Source organism: Coptis chinensis, chromosome 9 (assembly GCF_015680905.1).
Source record: "Coptis chinensis isolate HL-2020 chromosome 9, ASM1568090v1, whole genome shotgun sequence".
NCBI classification, from domain to species: domain Eukaryota; kingdom Viridiplantae; phylum Streptophyta; class Magnoliopsida; order Ranunculales; family Ranunculaceae; genus Coptis; species Coptis chinensis.
Genome location: NC_141464.1, coordinates 1,003,249 through 1,023,803, shown reverse-complemented (window position 1 = coordinate 1,023,803; position 20,555 = coordinate 1,003,249). Strand labels below are relative to the sequence as shown.

At 35.0% G+C, this 20,555-nt stretch overlaps 1 protein-coding gene and 1 long non-coding RNA gene across 2 annotated transcripts in view; both read left to right on the top strand.

Moving 5' to 3' along the window:
* LOC147474336 (uncharacterized) overlaps positions 1 to 14,466 on the top strand; it is a 76,193-nt gene extending 61,727 nt beyond the window's left edge. The window contains exons 3-5 of the mRNA XM_086583534.1: positions 10,287 to 10,553; positions 10,729 to 10,908; positions 13,757 to 14,466. Of these exons, the coding sequence (XP_086439660.1) occupies positions 10,287 to 10,553; positions 10,729 to 10,908; positions 13,757 to 14,262 (953 nt within the window). The 3' untranslated portion in view covers positions 14,263 to 14,466. The remainder of the gene's footprint in view (positions 1 to 10,286; positions 10,554 to 10,728; positions 10,909 to 13,756) is intronic.
* Positions 14,467 to 15,709: 1,243 nt separating this feature from the next.
* Positions 15,710 to 18,927, top strand: LOC147474335 (uncharacterized). Its single transcript, XR_015207923.1, has 2 exons — positions 15,710 to 16,444; positions 17,229 to 18,927. It is a non-coding gene; the product is annotated as an uncharacterized LOC147474335 (long non-coding RNA).
* Positions 18,928 to 20,555: the final 1,628 nt, after the last annotated feature.

Here is a 20,555-nt window from a genome sequence, read left to right as displayed (position 1 = left end):
TGTCCCAAATAAAAGTTAGTCACTTGCTTCAGGAAAAAAAAATAGAATCATGTTTTTAAGACATCTAAAAAAAAAGATATAATAATAAAAATCCATTAGAGGCTTAAGAACAAGGTTATAAAACTCAGTTAGAAGAAGGAAAGAAAACAAGGATTCCTCTAGTGTAAATATATGAAGACCCTATTCTCTCATACTCGTAAATTTTGATTATCCATTCCATTTTCTTGTACACTATCCACCTAAGCCCCACAATACCTAATAAAGACCTCTAGCTCAATTAGGAGTAGGGTGGTGCGATAATAAGTAGTAGACGTGATTGATCGACATCGGCTCCTCTGACTGTCATTGAGATGTGAGAAAACGTGTGCCTACTGCACACTGGAGTTAACAAAACCTGAGTGGTAAAATTTTGAGTGGAATTGTGTTTCAACACATACCTGTGAGAACCCATTTAGGTACGCTCTCCAAGGGATCCAGAAACAACCCTGCTAGTATATTTCAATGAAAAGTTCACTGCATGAATAATCATATGTAGATGTTTTAGTTATTGAATACATATTAACTTGAGTTTCAAAGAAATCAATCCTCGTTCCCTGCTAAGGAGATGTATGGATATCTGAGATTAATTTAGGAAACGAAGTTTACACATTTTGAGTCGTTGTAGTATAAATGAAGTTTGTGAGTATCTTTTCTGGAAAACTCTCACGAGGCTATAACTCGTCCACTAGGGAATTCCTAGTGGTTTAAGGCCTTGTTGCATATGGTCATTGCAACCACACTCTGCGAAACAAGAATTAGTTTAGGACTACACATTTTTGGCCACTTATCTATTTTAATGTCTCTTCTTTGCTTGAGGACAAGCAAAGTGCTGTTTGGGGGTAGTGTGATAAGCACCCAAAAGTGTATTATAAAACCCCATTGAGACATATAAATTTGGTTAATTATGTGTTTAATAATCATGAAATAAATATGTTTTCATACTTTTCCAGGTATTTGCAATAAACATGGAAATATTGGTTAAACCTGCAATAAAGCACGAGGAACGGCGTAAATATAAATTCTCCCAAATCCACACAGAAGCATCAAACTTCCAAAGCTCCTACCTCTCGAACCAGGACTCCGAATGCGACAAGAGAGCTGCTCAGAGAATCAGGGCGATTAACTCTATGCATAGGCGGGAAGTTGTAAAACTGCCCAAAATACCGGACCGCCACTGGACTGCACATATACCCACTATGCGGGGCCACAAGATTGGATGAGTCATCAATCATGGAGCATGTCAAGACAAAAATAACAAATTATTGGTGCAAAGTTGACACCTTGCATGTAATAAATTAGATTAGGTGTTAATAGTAAAAAAAAAAAGGCAAGGTGTCACTTTGTTTTAATGTGGTGGATAAAAATGAATTAATGTGGTTTGATGATTCACGTGGGAGGAAATGAGATTTCTCTCAAATGGAGAAGAAATTAGACAAGGGTGGGGGACACTCCATTTACTCCCTTGACTTATTTTCCTCACATGGCATTATTTTAGTTCCTTAGTGAAGAAAATCATAAGTTTGTTTTTAGTTTTTATAAGAAAAGCTTGTAATAGTTTTAATGGAGGAAACACTTGTTTTCTTCTAGAAAATAAATAGAAGTGAGTTTGATTGTTTAGCTTTCTCCTCTCTCTCTCTCTTTTGTTTTTTTTAGTTTATAAATCCTTGTCCCAAGGATCATGAGCTAACTTCCCTTTTGGGGAATTAATCCAACTCATGTTAGGGTAAATCAATTTTTGTTGGTTTGGTAGGTTGTTAGAAAGAACAACTAGCTCTACACCCTATCCCAAAATGATAGTTGGTGTAGTGTCTAGTTAGGAATCAAAGCAATGAGCTTAGAGATAAGTCATTGCTTAGTTCCACTTGCTAGCATGTGTGAGCTCTTAAGTGAGCCATACATGCTAGGGATCAAATCTTTTCTTCCATTAAGGGTTTGTCTATGAGTCTAGGAAGGATCAAATAACCTTTTTCAAATCAACAACTAATGATAGTTTCACATGAGGAGGATTAACTCTCCACCTTTTCTTTCAAATCTCTATTTTGGTATTAAGTGCATGTTTTCAAACTTTAATGTCTTTCTTAATGTTGTGTAGGAAGGAAAACCTAGCATTAATATTATAACCTTACTCCTTAGTTCCCTTTATTGTAACATCCAATTTGTAGTTGTTCTAAACTTTAGGTTAGTTTGAATCCTTATTCCAACTCTACGAAACGAAGATCGTGAGTAATGAACTTTGAGTGCTTTTGCATTAATTTAGAGAGTTCAAACCTCTAAGTAGTAGTAAACAAGCATATATCATGTGTGATAATCAAAAGGATGAAAAGTCAGATATACAGTTAAACTTAGAAGCTATAGAATCAGTCCATATATCAAAGATACTTCGTAGAAGCTATACTTACATTTCACAGATTACGTATTATTTTTCTCCAGACAATTTCTCGAGTCATGGTTAGCAATCTGTCCACATCTGTGACACTTTCTTCCTGAATTGTTTAGGGCTATCTCTCTGGGGGATTTCCATCTATCCGCTTTCTTCTTCCCCCTCCCTTTTGTTTGAGAAATGTTGGGATTCAAAATCAATAGCTGAAATAAAAACCGAATTAAAATAAATATTTATATCAAATTAAAGACCGAATTAAACACTAAATTTATATCAAATTAAACATTCAAATAAAAAAAACCTGTGATGTATTAACTGAAGGTATCAAAGGCTCTGCAACTGGAGGTTGTTCATCATCTACGTCTCCTTCGTAGGAAGTTTCATTAAACTTTGAAATTACAATAGCCATTTCACCAATCTTTTCAATAAAATATGAATAATCCTTAAAAGTATGTGACGCATCGTAAGCCACTTGAGAAGCAACCTTGATAGAATGAGCCACTCTCAAAGGTTCATTTGAGACATTCCCTACCACAAATCCAATATCAAACTCCGCTCTATAAGTGTTAGCCTTTTGCATCCACTGCGTCAATCTAAAATGGCTTGGAATCTCTTCAATCTCATAACGCATAAAAACCTTTAACATATGACAACAAAGCAACCCCATAAACTGAAAGTACTTGCATTCACAGTCTCCCTCTAAGGTTCCTCTATCGAAACTCACTCTCCAAACAGACTTCTTCAGCGGGTCTCTCCATTTCACCATGTAGCTTCCGATTCCATACCTATCAATATGTTCCCCATTAATTTTGTACTCCATCTTTGCCTTTTCTAGTTGCTCCTTAAATTTATAGAATATTGAGATCGCATAGACCTTCGCGGCATGCATAAGGAGGAAAGCATCGTTAGGCACAATCCGTGAACTATGCTCGGTGCGGTAATCAGAATCTCTTCTTTCCTAGCAAGCAAAGCCAAAGACTTCTCATTACCATGTACAAACTGCATAAGCGTAGTCATCGAATTGACAAACTGGTCATAATGAGCATTCATCGATTCACTTCGACCAGTTATGTGCATACCAGCAAAAAAGGTGTCACTGAGATAACAAGGAACCCATTTCTCCCGCATTGAATATATCTCTGTCAACCAAGGATTTTCAGACAACTCATACTTCTCATTGATTGTACACCATCTTCTCTCAAAATCAACAATCCTATACGAAAAAGAAATAGTGTTCTTCAACTCAGTTACCAATGTCTCAAATTTGGTAAATTACATCTTCTCTTGGAATTTCTGCATAATATGCCAAAGACAGTAACGATGACGAGTACTAGGGAACACTTTGGCAATGGCTGCAGTCATCGCTCTATCCTGGTCAGTGATGATTGCAGTTGGCGCACGACCACCCATGGCTGCAAGCCAGGCCTTAAATAGCCATATGAATGTATCTTCTGTCTCATCAAGCAACAATGTTCAACCAAACTGAATCTACTGATAATGATGGTTGACTCCAGTAAAAGGGGCAAAAGGCATGGAATATGCATTGGTATGATATATGGTATCAAAAGACACAACATCCCCGAAATAGTCATACTGGCATCGAGACCTCCCATGAACCCAAAAAAAGTTCACCACAGTCCCATTTTCATCTAAATTAATTACGTAGTAGAACCGGAGATCCTTGGCACTCTTTTGCATAAAATATTTCAACACGGCAGTTGCATCACCTTCTTTAGGCATCTTTCTAGTCAAACCATAATGATGGTTCCAACAATCTTTCTGTGTAAACCCAACTTCCTCTCCATGGAAAACAGATGCCACTTTCCCAACAGGTAAACTGTTATCACTAAACATCTCGTTCAAGCACTCCGTTGCTTCAGGCATATGTTTGTTAGTTTTCATACAAATTCTCTTCGATGGGGTCACCAGACCGTGACTATGGTCATTCTGAGCAACGCTGACCTCATATATCTCTTCATGTATTCTTTTCTTAATACGAATTCTAGCTTGGCAACCACACCGGATAGTTGATGTATTTCTTGATCGGACTTCATCTCTCTTGTTAGAAACCCCTTCACATGAACAAACCAGTAAACAACCACTAACCAAATCCACATGATTTTGTTGCTTGGAAGTCGTCCGAACATGAGTCTCAAATCCCTCTTGTTGACCATACTCTTTGTAGTAAGTCTTTAATTTGCTTCGTCAACACTTGTAAAAGTCATTCCTATATAAGGAGCAACTAATGTTTGCGTTCCTTGAACAGGGGATTTAGTAGACGAAGACCTAACTACGTCTTTTTTTATATTGATTGATGTCTCTATCTCCATTTCTATAAATCGAAAAAATTCAAAATATAAATAACTTAAACAGACAAAAATCCCAATGTACATACACAGTGTAAATAACTTAAACAGAAGAAAATCCCAATTAATGTCATTTTTTAGACATATTTTCGATGGTGTATGTTAAACCCCAAACAAAATCCCTGAGCGCGAGCGCGCTCTGGATGTGTGTTAGAAAAACACGGATGCGCTCTGGTCGTGTGTTAGAAAAGTGTGTGCGTGCTTTGTTTGTACAGCAGCAGAGTGTATTCTTATTAATCATCTCAATAAGCATGACATTGCAATATAAACGAATTATCAAACGAGTTAAACAAATTAAATACTTAAGAAAGCATACCTTAATTGCAACTCAAGAGAGAGAGAGTGAAAGGCAGTAATGGAGTCAAATCGCGATTTGTGAGGAATGGGGAAATCGAGTTTTGGCTATACCATAATGTTGGGTTTTTGTTGGGGATTAAAACCGAGTGGTTTCGATGGGGTTTGGTCGTTGGTTGAGTGCTGTCAAGAGAGCTCAGGTGGTCGTTAATGGTGTCAAGAGAGCTTTCTTTGGAGTGTTGGAATTGGGTTTTAGTTAAAATTTCATGTTTTTCATTTTTTAGTTTTTGAAATTTTGAAATTTCACGATTTTTAAATGAATTAGATCATCAGATCTCAAGATAAGATTTGACGGTTCAGGAGAAGTGTGAGATAAGAGTGTCACTCTAGCCTAACTGATATATATATATATATATATATATATATATATATATATATATATATATATATATATATATATATATGAATTGAAAATATCCCTTGAAATATCCCTTGAAAATATGAATTGAGCCTTGATTCCTTGTAGATATGATCTTCACGCCATAGATATTATCTTCACAAAAATTTAGCTCATTTGAAAACTCCTAACCATGAGAAAAATTGCTCTCAACCTATGAATTTTATCAACGATCCAGAAATATTGATTTTGTAGCCCTTTTTTGGCAAACTTAGAAATGTTCAAAGGACCCAATTTTTTGTGGAGGTCATATCCAGAGTGAGAACATCTTATCCACAAAAAATTAGCCCTTAAAATATCTTGAAGGGTCCAGTGGGGGGTATTGTATAAAACGTTGTATAAAAAGTATTATAAATGAAACCTACCCTATATATATATATGGTCAGGCTACATTAACACCCCTAAATGACACACCAAATAGACACCCCTGCCAAACACAATGATTTAATGACTGATTTTTGGTAGATATGATCTCCAAAAAAATTCAGCTCATTTCAATATGTTTAATCTTGTCAAAAGTTGTGTCGAAGCTTGCAATTTTTTTAACGGTTTATAATTTTTCAGTTTTGTAAATAAATTTTACAAGACTAGAGATATCAAAATGAATCAATATTTTGCAGACATAATCAACATGGTAAGAGGGTCATTTCCACAAAAGATCAGCTACTAAGTCATTGTAAAAGTGCACTTTTTGGTATGGGTGTCAATTTGGGGTGTCAGGGTATATATATATAGGGGATAGTTATATGAACTCTACCTTATAGTGACTCCAAACTTACTCTACTCATAAAAATAGGCTTACACGATGATAAAAAAAATATTAAAAAAAATTAATAATAGTGAATATAATTTGTCCTTGTTCGAGTGGGTATATCCACTCCAAATCCTTGCATGTCGGACACGTGTCAGGAATACCTATAAAATCTTCTATCATTAATCGAAAGTCCACTTTACGTAGATAAGGTGCACCATCCATGCTAACCTTCACAAAGGTTGCACTTCTCATACAAAGGTGAGCACCATCCATGCTAACCTTTCCGTATGTGTTTACCGCTTTCATAGTTGTAAGCCCACGAATTGAAGGCAACTTTGTTTTAGGACCACGAAGGCAATCAATTGTATCTTATTGGCTTTGCCATATTTCAACCCGACTTGTGGGTCTTAGATAGATTAAACTTGTAACTGTAAGGAACAATACTTGTTTAGATAGATTAAACTTCTTCACACGGACAATACTTGTTTATGTCACATGGTGAGGGACTCACACCCAACAATCTCCCCCTCCTGAGCCATGAGGGGGGTACTCCAAACATTTCCGAATCAACAGGAGGAGTATGTTACCATTCCGGCGGTAGCACAACAAACATCAAACTTACCTTTTGGTAAAACTTTGGTCATCATATCCAACCCGTTCTTGTCGGTGAGATACCATTTATTCCAATAGAAATACCTGCATTGCATAGGGATAGTGAGATACCATTTATTCCAATAATCCTCCAAATCAATCCACATAAATCACAATTGATAAAGAAATTGAGATGAATAATTTACCCCAATTGACCTTCTTTATCATATTGTTTACAAAGCCGAACCATAACTTCTTCTTCATATCAGAAACAAAAAAGCATTTGAATGAAGACTCTCTATCAGATGAATCAATTGACGAAGAATTTTCAGAAAGAAGCTTCACTCTTTCTCTCTAAATCTCTTGTTAACTATTATTGTCTAAAGAAGTAGTCAATTCTTCATCATACACCATTTTAAAGCTAAGAACGTATTCCTGAAGCATATTAGCCACTTCCTTAAATCAAAAGAAGTGTTCTAGAATTGAGTTCCAATGCTAGTTCATATCTAGGCGAAAGTGCAAGTGCTGCATCAATAAGATTAAGTATTGTAACCATCTCTAATTGATCTTGAGTTGCAATAAGAACTCTTGCATCTTTGACATTTCTATCTAGATCTTATTCACATCAATAACAAATAAGAAAATTTTCATTTCTTTAAATATTTGAAGCTTAACAAAGCCAAACGTACACTATACCTTAACAAAACCAAGCTTAAAACTCAAAAATGAAGAACACCAATTCTCATTTACACATTAAATCAAAAGCCCAACATCATAAAAATCTAACCTTTTTTCTTGCTAAGCCACTAGTGATTCCTTTCTCCATTACCCAAACATGGATAACAAATTTATGTTACCCAAACTTTTTCAATTAATGAAGTCACATATCACGATCTCAAACTCAATAAAAGAGCGATTTTTCGAAGACAAGCTACAATAAGAACTAAACATAGAAGAAAAGGGTAAATTTGGTATTAGAAGAAACTAAAGGAGGTGATCTAATTGGGTCAATGACTTTATTCCATAATTTTAGCGTGCAAAAACTTTTAATTCACAACTAAAAAAAAGGGGTGGGCTTTAGCCGTAATTCAAAAAGTCAATGGATTTTACGCTAATAAAGACTAGAACCAGGGTCCAAATGAATAGTAATTTCTATTGCCTAAGCAGTAGGCACTCTCCGCCTACGCCTGACCAACAATTCATGCCTGCAAATGAGGAAATATTCTTAGGTAAGTGGTCAGTATATTAGATTGTCATAGATCAAACAGAGCGTGAACAAAGAAGAAAAGGCATTTCTCATGAAAGTAAAGTAAAATAAATAGAATAAAAATGAATATGAGGTTTTCATAAAAACATTTATCCTTAGTTATTTGAGTATGGCAAGACTTGAACCTGCAACTATTAGGCTAAGCCTTTACCAGCTCAGCTATACACTAATACACCCCAAAGATATTTTGTAATAAATATGGATTAGTGTGGAAAAGATTGATTCTGGTGAGGTCACAAAGAACAAAGGGATATGAGAGAAATCTTCTATCCGGCCAATTCTAAAGAGAGGCACCAAAAGAACACTTGTTTGTCTTATATATGAAAGGGAAATTATTGGTTTAATCATGGTCAAAAAGCAAACTACATAAACAGTAGTGCTGAGATTACCATTGAAATTTCTTTGAATGTAAAGGTGAGCCTTTGAAGAGAAACACTTGAAGATTGTGTGAAATATTTCCACAGTTGAATTCATGGGGCCATAAGTTGAAGAAGAAATAGTGGTTGAAAAAAGAAAATACATAACATGAATTTGCATTTGTAATAAAACTACATCAATCTATGAAATTTAAAAAAAGGTTCACTGAGTGCTTGTGTTTAATCAGAATAAAAATATAGTTACATACGCAAAGAGATTGAAATTTATAAAGAGGATGAGTTGCAAAATTACAACAAATTATGCTTTTTTAAGACTATTCACATTTTAAACACTAAATTCATGTTAATCGTGTACTCTGGTGGAGCACAATCATCGTTTTTGTTTTGAAACACTATATTAATGTTAAATAAATAAATAAATATTGAAAGTCAGTCTAGCATACAAATTCAACATAGGAAAGAATATAAAATAAATAGAAATTGAAGATTGTTGTTTGTACTAAATATGAAGGAAACGAACAATAATCATAAGACCCAACTCATCATCTACTTACAAAGTTCATCCCTCAAAATTCAGTAAGATTGATATGGATTGCGAAGGAAGAAATAGAAAAGGCTAACATCTATATTTTGAAATTATATGTTCAGACTCTGCCACATTAAAAATCGACGACTACTTAGTTTCTACAACATCTTCACAAGGAGATCACATTTGATTAGATTAAATTAACACAAATTTGGTTAGTAGGGAAAAGAAAGAACAATAGATTGTCCAGTCGAAAATCAAAATACCTGACGAGATGAATATCCAAAAGTGAAGTTAGTGAAGAAGAAATTGTATATGATATCATGAGGGAGAGACACCTTGGCGCGAGAAAAAAGTATGCAAAATATCAAAATTCATGACATGGAGCGCTTTAGTATAGTTATAATAGATAAGTCACAAGAGATTTGTGATTTAAAATATCGACATTTCGTGAAACATACACCAGAATCTTGACAAGTATGGAAGAAGTCTGAAAAGGCCATCTTTTAAATCTATACTCAAAAACCCGTCTTCAAACTTGACACTGGTTTTAGACCAAACCTCAAAACAACAATGTTTACTTCCATTTCTCGTCTCAGCAGTGTCTTTGCGAAAAACACCCGAATAACAGCAACAGCAACACCTCAAATTCTCACAAAAACCCAAACACCCAAACAAGAAGAAAAACCCGAAGAAATAAAAAGTCTAGTTAACAAACTTTCCAAACAAAAAAACCTTACCACCCTTGTCGAAAACTTCAAAAAGTGTTCCGAAATTCGTTCTCGACATTTAGTATATGAAAAAACTATTGATCGTCTTGCATTAGCGAAACAACAAGTGTTGGAACCATAGTACAAAATATCAAGATATGGGTATTTATCGATATTCAATTTCTGGATATGTATCGTGGATATATCCTCCTCTTTGGGGATATTTGACATTGTTTCACATGCAAATATCGTGGATATATCCAAAATATCGACAAATATCATGGATATTGTGGATATTTCTTGATATATCATGATACATTATTTATATTTATTTAAAATATAATGGTAAATATTAAATAAAATTGTTATATATACAAAATATCGCTAAATATCTCCAAAAATCACAAAATATCCCAAAATATCATAAATATCGTAAATATTATCGAAATATTACTGATATTTGCAGTCGTATATATCTCTAAACATATTGTGATATTTATTTATTTTTTTCTGAAATATGGATAGATATCCCCAAATATCGCGATATATCAGGATATTTTGTACTATGGTTGGAACATCAGAAGAAGTTTGATGATATTACTAAACAAGGTTTTGCTATGAGACTTATTTCTTTATATGGGAAAGCGGGTATGTTTGATCATGCTTTAAAACTATTTAATGAATTGTCTGAACGTATTGTTAGGACGTATAATGCACTTTTAAATGCTAGTGTTGTGTGTAACAAGTTTGATGAGACTCACAAGTTGTCTTCTTATAATATAATCAGACGTGGTAATGATCTAATTAAAAATAGAAAGAATATCCTTCACCCGTTATCTCCTCATCTTCCTATTTATAAGCCACAGCTCACTTCGACGTTTTCAATTTTCCAGAGAATATCCGCAGCATTCCTAGCCACTCTAGCTTTGTTTAGTTATATTCTATATTTAAAAATAGGTTTGATTTGCTTCACCTATCAGAGTTTCTACCAATTCTTGTTTTATTCAAGCTTTTATTGAAATGGGGAAGTGGGAGAATGCTCGTTCGATGTTGGATGAGATGGAGAAAAATGGGGTGGAGCCAAGTTTGATTACTTTTAATACACTGCTGAATGGGTTTTATAGGGATGGTAAGTTTCAGGATTTGGGCTAGGATGGAAGAGAGTGGGATTGTCCCGGATATAATAAGTTATAACAAGAAATGGGCCTTAGCCCCCTCAATCCAATCCGGTTATATGTAAACTCCTCCCTCACGAACATATCCATATAAACTTCCTATTATTTAAACCTTGCTAATTAACTTCCTTGTTTTCCAGATTATGAGCAATTTGCGGTCTAATTCTTATCCCCCAAAATTTTCTATTTCCCATTCTACCTTTTTCATTAAATCAAACCCTTAACTTAATTGGAGATCCTTACATTGAAGAACACATTTCCAATAAAGCAGACAAACAACAAAGATTCTTCATCCTTACACTAAAAAAGAACACCGATTTCATTATGACAAAAAATGGGTTTATAGATACAAAATTGAGTGGGGGACTGGGGGAAAATTGAAGTTGAATCTACTTATTGCTGGTAGTGTATTTGTGGAAATACCCATGGGGAATACAATTGCATGAACCACAATCATTTGTCTATACATTTCTCTACTCGACGTTTCTTTGATACCACATGTGTGTAACATTATGATTTTTGGTTATATTAGTGAAAGAATCATAAAGATGTACCAACTATTATACTCTTTTCATTAATTGTTTTGGGCAAGACAAGGGTTGATGGATGAAGGACATCGTGATTGGAAGAGGCCATGAGCCTACTACTGCCATATTCAATTTGTTCATTGGTGGATACTTTTCATTTCTAAAACACATGTTTTCAATTCCAGGAATGAACTAGCCATTTGCACCGTACCAACTTTAAAATCTGAACAAGCTCAACTTCTAATTTTCATGTGGAAATTTAAATTTACATAGTATTGTGACATATGACAATTTGAATTTACATATGAAACTTTAATTTTACAGAGTAGTTTGATATATGAAAAGTTGAATTTACATATGACATTTTCAGTTTACATAGTAGAATTATTTGTGAAACAAAACAAGCCTAATGAAAAAACGTATGGAAATATATTTTTACATATTAGTTTTTGAAACTAAACATGTCGGTAAAAACTTAGATAACCTATGAATTTTCATAGTTGTTTAACCTATGCAAAATAAAACAATCCTAATATCGGACGTATGCTATGAAAATCTTAATTACACAAAAGATTAACCTATGAAAATTTTAACCCACATAAGATGTGATGTAGGAGTTCTTTTTGTTCAAGATGGATAACGGCTATTGAAAAAATGAAAAAAGTACGATTTACAATAACATTTTCTTTCTGACATTGGACTACATTTATTTCCACAAAGATGAATAACAAATACGACTCATTAATCACCATTGTAATCATACAACTTTCACCCAAACCAAATGCTCAAACCCTCGCATTTTTTTTTTGTATGTGATGACCTTGTATTATGCAAACTTAAAACTACATAGCAATATCACTGCATTTTCATAGACGTTTTTTCTAACATCTGAGTTCTGAAAGGTGATACAGGCTATGCAACGACAATTCATATTTTCATATGCAAATATGAATTTACATATGCAAATATGAAATTTCATATACATTTTTTCTGACATCTGACAGGTGACACAAGTTATGTAAATATGAATGCATATATGAAAATATGAATTTACATATACACATGGATTTTCACAAACGTTTTTTTTGTCATCTAACAGGCGACGACAGTCTATGCAAATCTGAACTTACATATGTAAATATGAATTCTGATAAACTTTTTTCTGACATGGCTATGGAAATTTGACAAACGCATCAGGCTCATTTTTTCCATTACATCCAGAATTCAAACAAAATTAGTATCCAAAAGTTACATTCAGAATTCAAAGACAAACTGACATTACATAAAAGATCAAAGATTTACGTCCTTAATTCAAACAAAATTAGTATCCCAAAGTGATCCACCAGACCACCAATAAAACACAACACATCATTTCATGATATTCTTTCTTTGCCTCTTCCTCCCCATTCAACTCAGTCTCTCCAATGTCCTTCCTCCCCATTCAACTCAGTCTCTCCAATGTCTTTCAACAAAAACTATAAAAAATTTGTCCAAAAAGAGTTTCTTTCATCTTGGCGATATGAACATCTCTAATTCTTCATTTGAACTCTGGAAAAAGTGCTAGCATAGGCAAAACAGTATAACAAAACACCTTGGTAGAGCTAGTAGGTTTTATCTCCTGTTGCAATAAAGGGGAAAATAATAAATAAGTCTGTTAAACTGACATTTCAAAATTTACTTTCACATATATGAATATACAAATTTACACAGCAAATTCAGCTATGTAAGTAAACATACGAAAATATAAATTTACATAGTTATTATTGTAACCAAAACAGTACTAATGAAAGCAAGCATATATATGTAAATTTACATTCACATAGAAATATGAATTTACATTCAAATTTGCATAGGCTATGTAAATATGATACAAATTCAAATCTTCATATCAACTACAGAGTGTGAACTTCATATCAACTACAGAGTGTCAACTAATATCAATTTCAGACAACTTAAAATATGATTCTCACCTTAGATTTCATTTATTTACAAACAAAATTAAAAAAAAATGATTTTTACCTTCGATTTCGTCTTTTTATCGGTAGTTGCTTTCCTTTTTGTTTGTGATATAGAAACTTTTGATTTTTTTTGTTTTGTTAGGTATTTCTCTCTTATTTTTCGGTTGTTTTGTCATCTTAATTTGGTTTTGTAGGATATCTAGGGTTTACAATAATAGAGGATGCGGCGAGAAGAAAGAGAAAAGATAAATTTGAGATCTAGGGTTTTATGTGTGGAGGATATTTTAGTAAGTTTGGGTATTTTAAAAAAATAGGGGGTTTTTATGGGTTAGTACGTAATGAGGGGGTTTTTATGCTGGTTATGTATCAACTAGGGAGATTAAACCTAAAATCTGTAAGTTATAATGCTAAGTTGCAGGGTTTTGTTAATGTGGGGAAAATATCGGAGGCAGTTGAATTAGTTGAACAGCTTGGAAATAACAGAGAGAAACCTAATCTTATTACATATAATGTTTTGATAAAATGGTATTGCAATAATGGGAATCTGGATGAAGCTAAAAGTGTATATGATAATATGTTGAAGAGTGATATTGTCCCGGATTGGTTCACTTTTGAGGCATTCATTCCCTGTGTTTGTGAGAAAGGGGATTTTGGTCTTGCTCTTAAGCTTTGTGAAGAGAGTATTGGCTCTAATTGCCATGTTTCTGCGTGCATAGTGCAGGTTGTGGTTGATGGGTTGCTGAAAGAGTCGAAGGTTGAGGAAGCGAAGGGGCTTATGGAGATTGCACAGTCAAAAAAGTATTATCGTTTGAAATTGAAAATGCCTCAAGAAATTGAGTGATGTTATTCTTCCTTTAGTGATATGATCGATGTAATGTTTATTTGTTTTCCCTGTTTGCTTTTGCAAATTGATTTGCTTCTTTGATACACTATGAATTCGTTACCATTTATTACTGAATGTGGTAAGAACTGGATTTCCTTGCACTTCTTTTAATGTTGCTGACTTGGATCTTATCAACTTGCTTATAAGGGTTGCTTCGTTTGATATTTAGACCCCTAAAGGTCTGTTTATATGATCCTTTTGGCCTCCTTTTATAACTTTATCATAAACTGGTGGTGCATTATTCTGCGCGCACAGTATAATGCATGTTTGTTCACATCTATAACATGTTTTATCTGAGATTCTCTTGTTTTCCAATTACAATGGGTCGCCGACAGGCTTTGTTACAGGTTGAAACCGACACATGGTGCTCGTCCAGTGGGCTCAATGTCGATGGTACACTAGTGCAAGTCGGTGTGTGGGGTGATGGAGGACACATCCATTCAAGCCACCCAAGGTTACTTTCTGTACCAAAATTTTCCATCCAAATATCAACAGTGATGGAAGTATTTGTCTTGGAATTCTAGCTAAAAGAGCAATGGATCCCCAAGGTCACCATATCGAAGGTGTTACTTTCGATCCGCTCACTTCTAAATGATCCAAATACAGATGATCCCCTTGTGCCTGATATTGGTCAAGTATGAAGCAACTGCTTGTTCCTGGACTCATATGTTGGAATCTTCATGTGTATTTCAAATACTTGTGTGTTGTTTAGTCCCACATTGATGAGCCACCACTAGCAAGTGAGGTATTTGAGGTGAACCTCTAACATAAGGGCGTGCCCTTAGGGTACAAAGGCTTTTGTGTTAGGAGGGAGGACTCACCCAAAGCCACACATCGCCACGCCCGCCATACGCCTCAGATTTGACTAGTGGGTAGTGGATTATCAATTGCCGCCTAAAGTTCTACTTTGATTAGGTTTTGTGAAACCGAATTAAAGAGGTGTCCTTCTCCATCTATGATTCTTGCCTCTATATAAACACGCCTATGTTCATTGAGGGGATTAATCACGAACGAGAGAGAGGGCAGAGATAGAACTTCGTGTCTTCCTCAATATCGACCGAGACGTAAGTCGTGCATGCCGCCACTATACCAAATAAAAAGTTTGTTGAAGTCGTATACACCCTTCTCTTACCTACCTAAACGGATAAGTCTTTATTGCTTCAATCTTCTTCTCTTCTTCCCCGGCCCGTTATATTGCCGTTCTAGAGGGTAGTCTATTCTAGTGCAAAGTTAGGCTCATTGTTAACCATTGAATCCCTGTAGGGAAGACGCCACCGTTGCCTTTCGCACCATTGGAAGGGGCTTAAATCTTTCCTTAAGGACAGCCTAATCCGCGCCTTGGTTATTACCTGTTATTCTGTCCTTGTCTTCTATTGTTTTCTTTTATCTGCATACAACATCATACATATGTCATGTAATAGTACACATGAACAGATGAGCTTTATAGGAAAATCCAAGTGTTTCGTTTCATTAAATTGTACTGAAGATAGTCTCTTTGTTATCATATTTGTTCAAGCACCAATAGTATAGCAGGGATCCCTATATATGGTAAGCTGAGGATGGGAGTCAAAACCATATATATAACATACTTTCAATCGTTCTAACATACTTCCTTCCACCTTGGTAATGAGATTTTCATTAGGCTCAACAGAAGGTTTTCTGTTGTTATAAAATAACCGTAGAGACTATGCTTTGAGGTATATATTATTCTGCATAGTTTTTTACCGAAGGAAAGTTCCCCTTGGTAAAGAGATTCTTAGGGCCTGCTTGATGACCTATTTTCCCGCTGGCAAATCAACATTTTCCCACTTAAAAGGGTATTTGCCGCTGCTTGTTGTTATATTTCCGACCGGCAAAAAGAAAAGAGATTTGCCGGCAAAACAGTCGCGTGACCGAATTTTTCCACTCAAAGCAGGAAAAATATATCCATGTGGGAGCTGGATAAATTTTGCCAAGGAAAATCGATCTAAATTTTGCCAGAGGAAAATGCTTGCGTCAATCAATCCTAGTCTGTGACAAACCCATTTGCTTCTCTCCCTTAATTTCAATTTAGTTGACTGTGATTTCTAGTCCAGATTTGAGGATTTCCTCATCTCTTTCTTCGTTCTTCGTCACTCTCCTTTTCCTCGCATTCGAAGAGGTAAGGTTTGTTCGATTTTTTGCGACTTTCATTTTCTTTATTTATTTTAATGAATTGAGTTGATTTAGTTGATAGTTATTGTGTTTTGAGGCTTGGGTGTCTTTGATTTGGTTGGTTTATGTAGTTAATTGAAATGGGTGTTTGATTGTTTCGCTAGTTAGAAGATTGTTCGAGTGATAATGATCATTTTGTTAATTTGGGGCTCGAATAGATTTGATTCTAGATTGTTGTGTTTGAGAAAAAAATGTTGATTTTATTCCTTTCTTCAATGAAAGCTAGATTCACTATGGAAGAACTAGTTCGTGTTTGTGTGCTTGGTAAGTCGGTATAAGTTTTGAGAAAAATAAATCCTCTCTCCAGAAAGCTTGGCTGGTGTGTCATATTCCACTATATATTCTTCCTACAAATTGATAAATGAATATAAATATCAATTTCTTTGTCATATTTATTTGTTTTATTAGTTTGATTACTTGTTAAATTTGAAGTTTGATTAGTTTCACATATGTTAAAAACTTAGCAGTTGATCGATCTTCTGTTCTTTCTTATTACCTGATCACTTTCACCTACTTTGGTATTACTACTGGTGCTGGTGTAGTTAAGAAAATAGTAGTAGTATTGCTGACCTGCAGATTGAAACCTAGCTTAGAGTAGTAGTAGTAGTGCTAGTATTATTGTTTTGGTGTGTGTCGGCGTTTAAAACTAATTGATTACGGTCTAGCTAAGATTAATGTAAATGTTGCTATGTATTTTTGAGTGTTCTGATTGTACATGATACTGGATGCAGGTCCTTTGTTCTAAAAGAGTTGGTATCATTTTTTTCTACCAATACAACCCAAATGCAGCAGTATGGGGCAACATCGTATGGGGTCACTCGTATCGAAAGACCTGATCAAGTGGTGGTGATGTGATAGTGTGTGTAGTTTGGTGTGGTAGTATGGACTGGTGTGCATTGAGTGGATGGGTGTTGGTTCTGTCGTTGGTTCCAGGTGCTGCTGATGCTGCCAAGTGTTGTTACTGGCATGTGGGGGTTATAGATGATACTGATGTGGTCACTTTTGTTATTGTTTTTTGTGTTTGGTTGCATTTGCTACAAGCCTTCAGCCATTCACGCCAAAAGGATTGGTGAAAAAAGGTGAAGGAAAAAGAGGTTTAGAATGTCATTGTATTTTGTCTTCTGATGTGTTGCAAGTCTCAAGTATAATCGGGTCATGTTATCGTACATGGGATAGAGCATGAGATGAAATTAACACAACCTAGACTAGCTTTGATGGAGGTGGTAAGACTCAAAATGATCATCAAGTTTTCTTCATCATATCACAATTAAAGGATTTGATTGGGTAGAATATTGAACATGCACATAGCAGAAAACATGAGAGAAGAAAAGGCTCAATCAGTCAGTTGTTCAAGCAGCTTCTGAATTCTTTGGTAGCCTTTGAAATTTGATCAGTGTGTCATTAGCCTATCTGATTTCATTCCCTAAGACAAGCTAAGTTAAAAGTTCAAGTGATCTTTTGTCACTGAGGTTAATTACGAGGAAAGCACATTCTGAACTTCTGATTCACTTGCGTCTTTTAGTTTCGCTACTGCATTTTAGTAATTCATACCCGAATTTTTCTATCAGAATTCACACAGGCCAGGTGATAGGAACACTCATAGGAGGTCTCGGGATTACAACCAACTATGTGGCTGAAACAGTTGATGGCCGAATGAGTACGTTTCTACGAATGGGCAATGATGTGGGTTTTAAAGACGGGCAAAAAATACATCACACTCTATTACTTCCAGGTGAATCACATTACTTTGTGACTTTGGAGGGGATATCCGTCCAAGGAGTGTGCCTCCAAATTGATCCAGGTGCTTCTCCACGTACACCGGATCACAATGGTGGGTGTCTTCTCGATACTGGATCCCCGTGGACAGCAATTCATCGAAAAGAATATGACATTGTGAAATCTGCAATGCAAGCACACTTCTCGGCTTTTCATATGGAGCAAGTACCTGGAATGTTTGATTTATGTTACCTAAACCGAAATCAGCAAAGACTTCCATATCCGTGTATGACATTCCATTTTCATGGGGCAGATTTAGAACTTGGTCCTACCCAATTATTCCTGCGAACTCTAGACGGATTCTGCTTCATATATATAGTTGGTTTTCATGATCATGAATTTTTTTTTCTGTTCTCATTGGAAGTTATATGCAAACCCGCATGTGGGGGTTATGTTACTGCTGCAAGGTGTTGTAGGTGGTATTTTGTGTACTAGGCGATAGTGTGTTGTGTGGTGCAGGTGGTGTGTGCTAGTGTCTGTTGCAGGTGGTGCGGTGTGTGTGTGACTATGTGGGCTGCTGATGTGCATGAGTACACATTTCCAGTCAACAGTTCATATGTGAGAATCATAAATATTGAATCGTCGTGTCTCAGATCTGACATTCATTCAAGGATCCACATCAATGTGCATTTTGGAATTTATTGTTCTTGACAAGGGAGATGGAGTTAGTTTACCAATCAGAAATAATTGTAATGTGAAAATAGTTTACTAATCTAGCGTTAGGTGGAACAAAGTGAGGAAAATTGTCATTCTTTCTATGGTAAATATGTCATTCAGTGGATACTTAAGATGGGCTTGAAATGTTAGCAACAGGACTCGCAACAGAAATCTTGCAATTCTTTTCTTTTGCAAATTAGTAGTCCGTTTCCAATATCCTTTAGCTTCTCTGCAAACAGACCAACTTAATCAGTTCAACTAGTCTTTAGGAAAGGCAGAGTCATCGTGAAAGTAAAGAGTACAGTATGATCTTCAAGCAAAAAAAAGTATGATCTAGAATTATCGACAATCTGAACCAATGCAAGTAAATGATAAATTCGTGAAGGCTAACCTTGAGAGAGAGAGTGAGAGAAGTGAATGAGTTGCAACTAGAGTTGAATTGATCAAAGTAAAATTATTTGCTGATGGCAAATTTTGTGTTATCAAGCATCGGCAAACTTGGCAAATGACATTTGCCAACATTTGCCAATTGATGCAAAATGTATAAACAAGCAATGGCAAAAATTATTTTCCTACTAGGTATATTCCTAGCAAATTTTTAAGTGGGAAATTATTTGCCCACTATATATTTGCCCAGCAAGTGGGAATTTTTATCAAGCATGCCCTTATTGAAATCGAGCGACAGCTCCTTTAGGTTATTGATACTTGTAGCAGAGTACCACTGGGCCCAAAGCAATACAACCATAATACACACGATTGTGATATGCTCATTAATATAGAGAACGCCAATGCAATCTCTCTTCTTCTTCTTCTTTTTATGGCGTTATTGATTAAACAATTATGCTGAAAATTTGACCATTCTCTCTATACAATGAATGAGTACCGGTCGAATTGCATGCAGTACATGCCAAAAACTTGACCAAAAAAAAACAAATGAAGTAAAATCACAAAACATTAACTAAAAAATAAAAGAGAACTAAAGAAATAAATTATGAAATTATTGATTGTTTGCGTAGGTTACAATTTGGCTTTCAATAGAGCGATTGGTAAACTAAATCATAAGAAATTACAACTTTCAATAGTCTTAAGTTAAGTGTTGATCAGCAACATACATTATCAAAGTCGTACAAAAACATACGTATTGCAATTATACGATGCCAAAAAACTGATGCAAACAGATTATTACAAAAGCAATAAACATATTACAAAAACTATTTGCAATCGATACCGAACCTGTAAACTTTGTTGCTTGAACCAAGGTGACTCCTTGTAATGTTTAAGATGAATTCATTTTTTTCAGAAAAAATATAAATAAATAACTATTACAGAATACATTCTAACATCACATGGATAGCTTGCAATGACATAGAGAAACTTCTTAAATGACTCACTTTCTTTCAATGATGGACTGATCCCAACCTTAATCACTTCTTCATGATGATCTGAAGTCACCTTAACCATATTCACAATAACCATATTCATGAACTTGAGCTTCTAAAACTCATCATACAAAAGTAATGAATCATCAAGTATGACCGTACCAGCTACATTAAACCAAATTATATGGAGCAAACTTAAATTGGGAAATTGATCGACAGTCAAAAGCCCACTTTGAGATAGCAAAA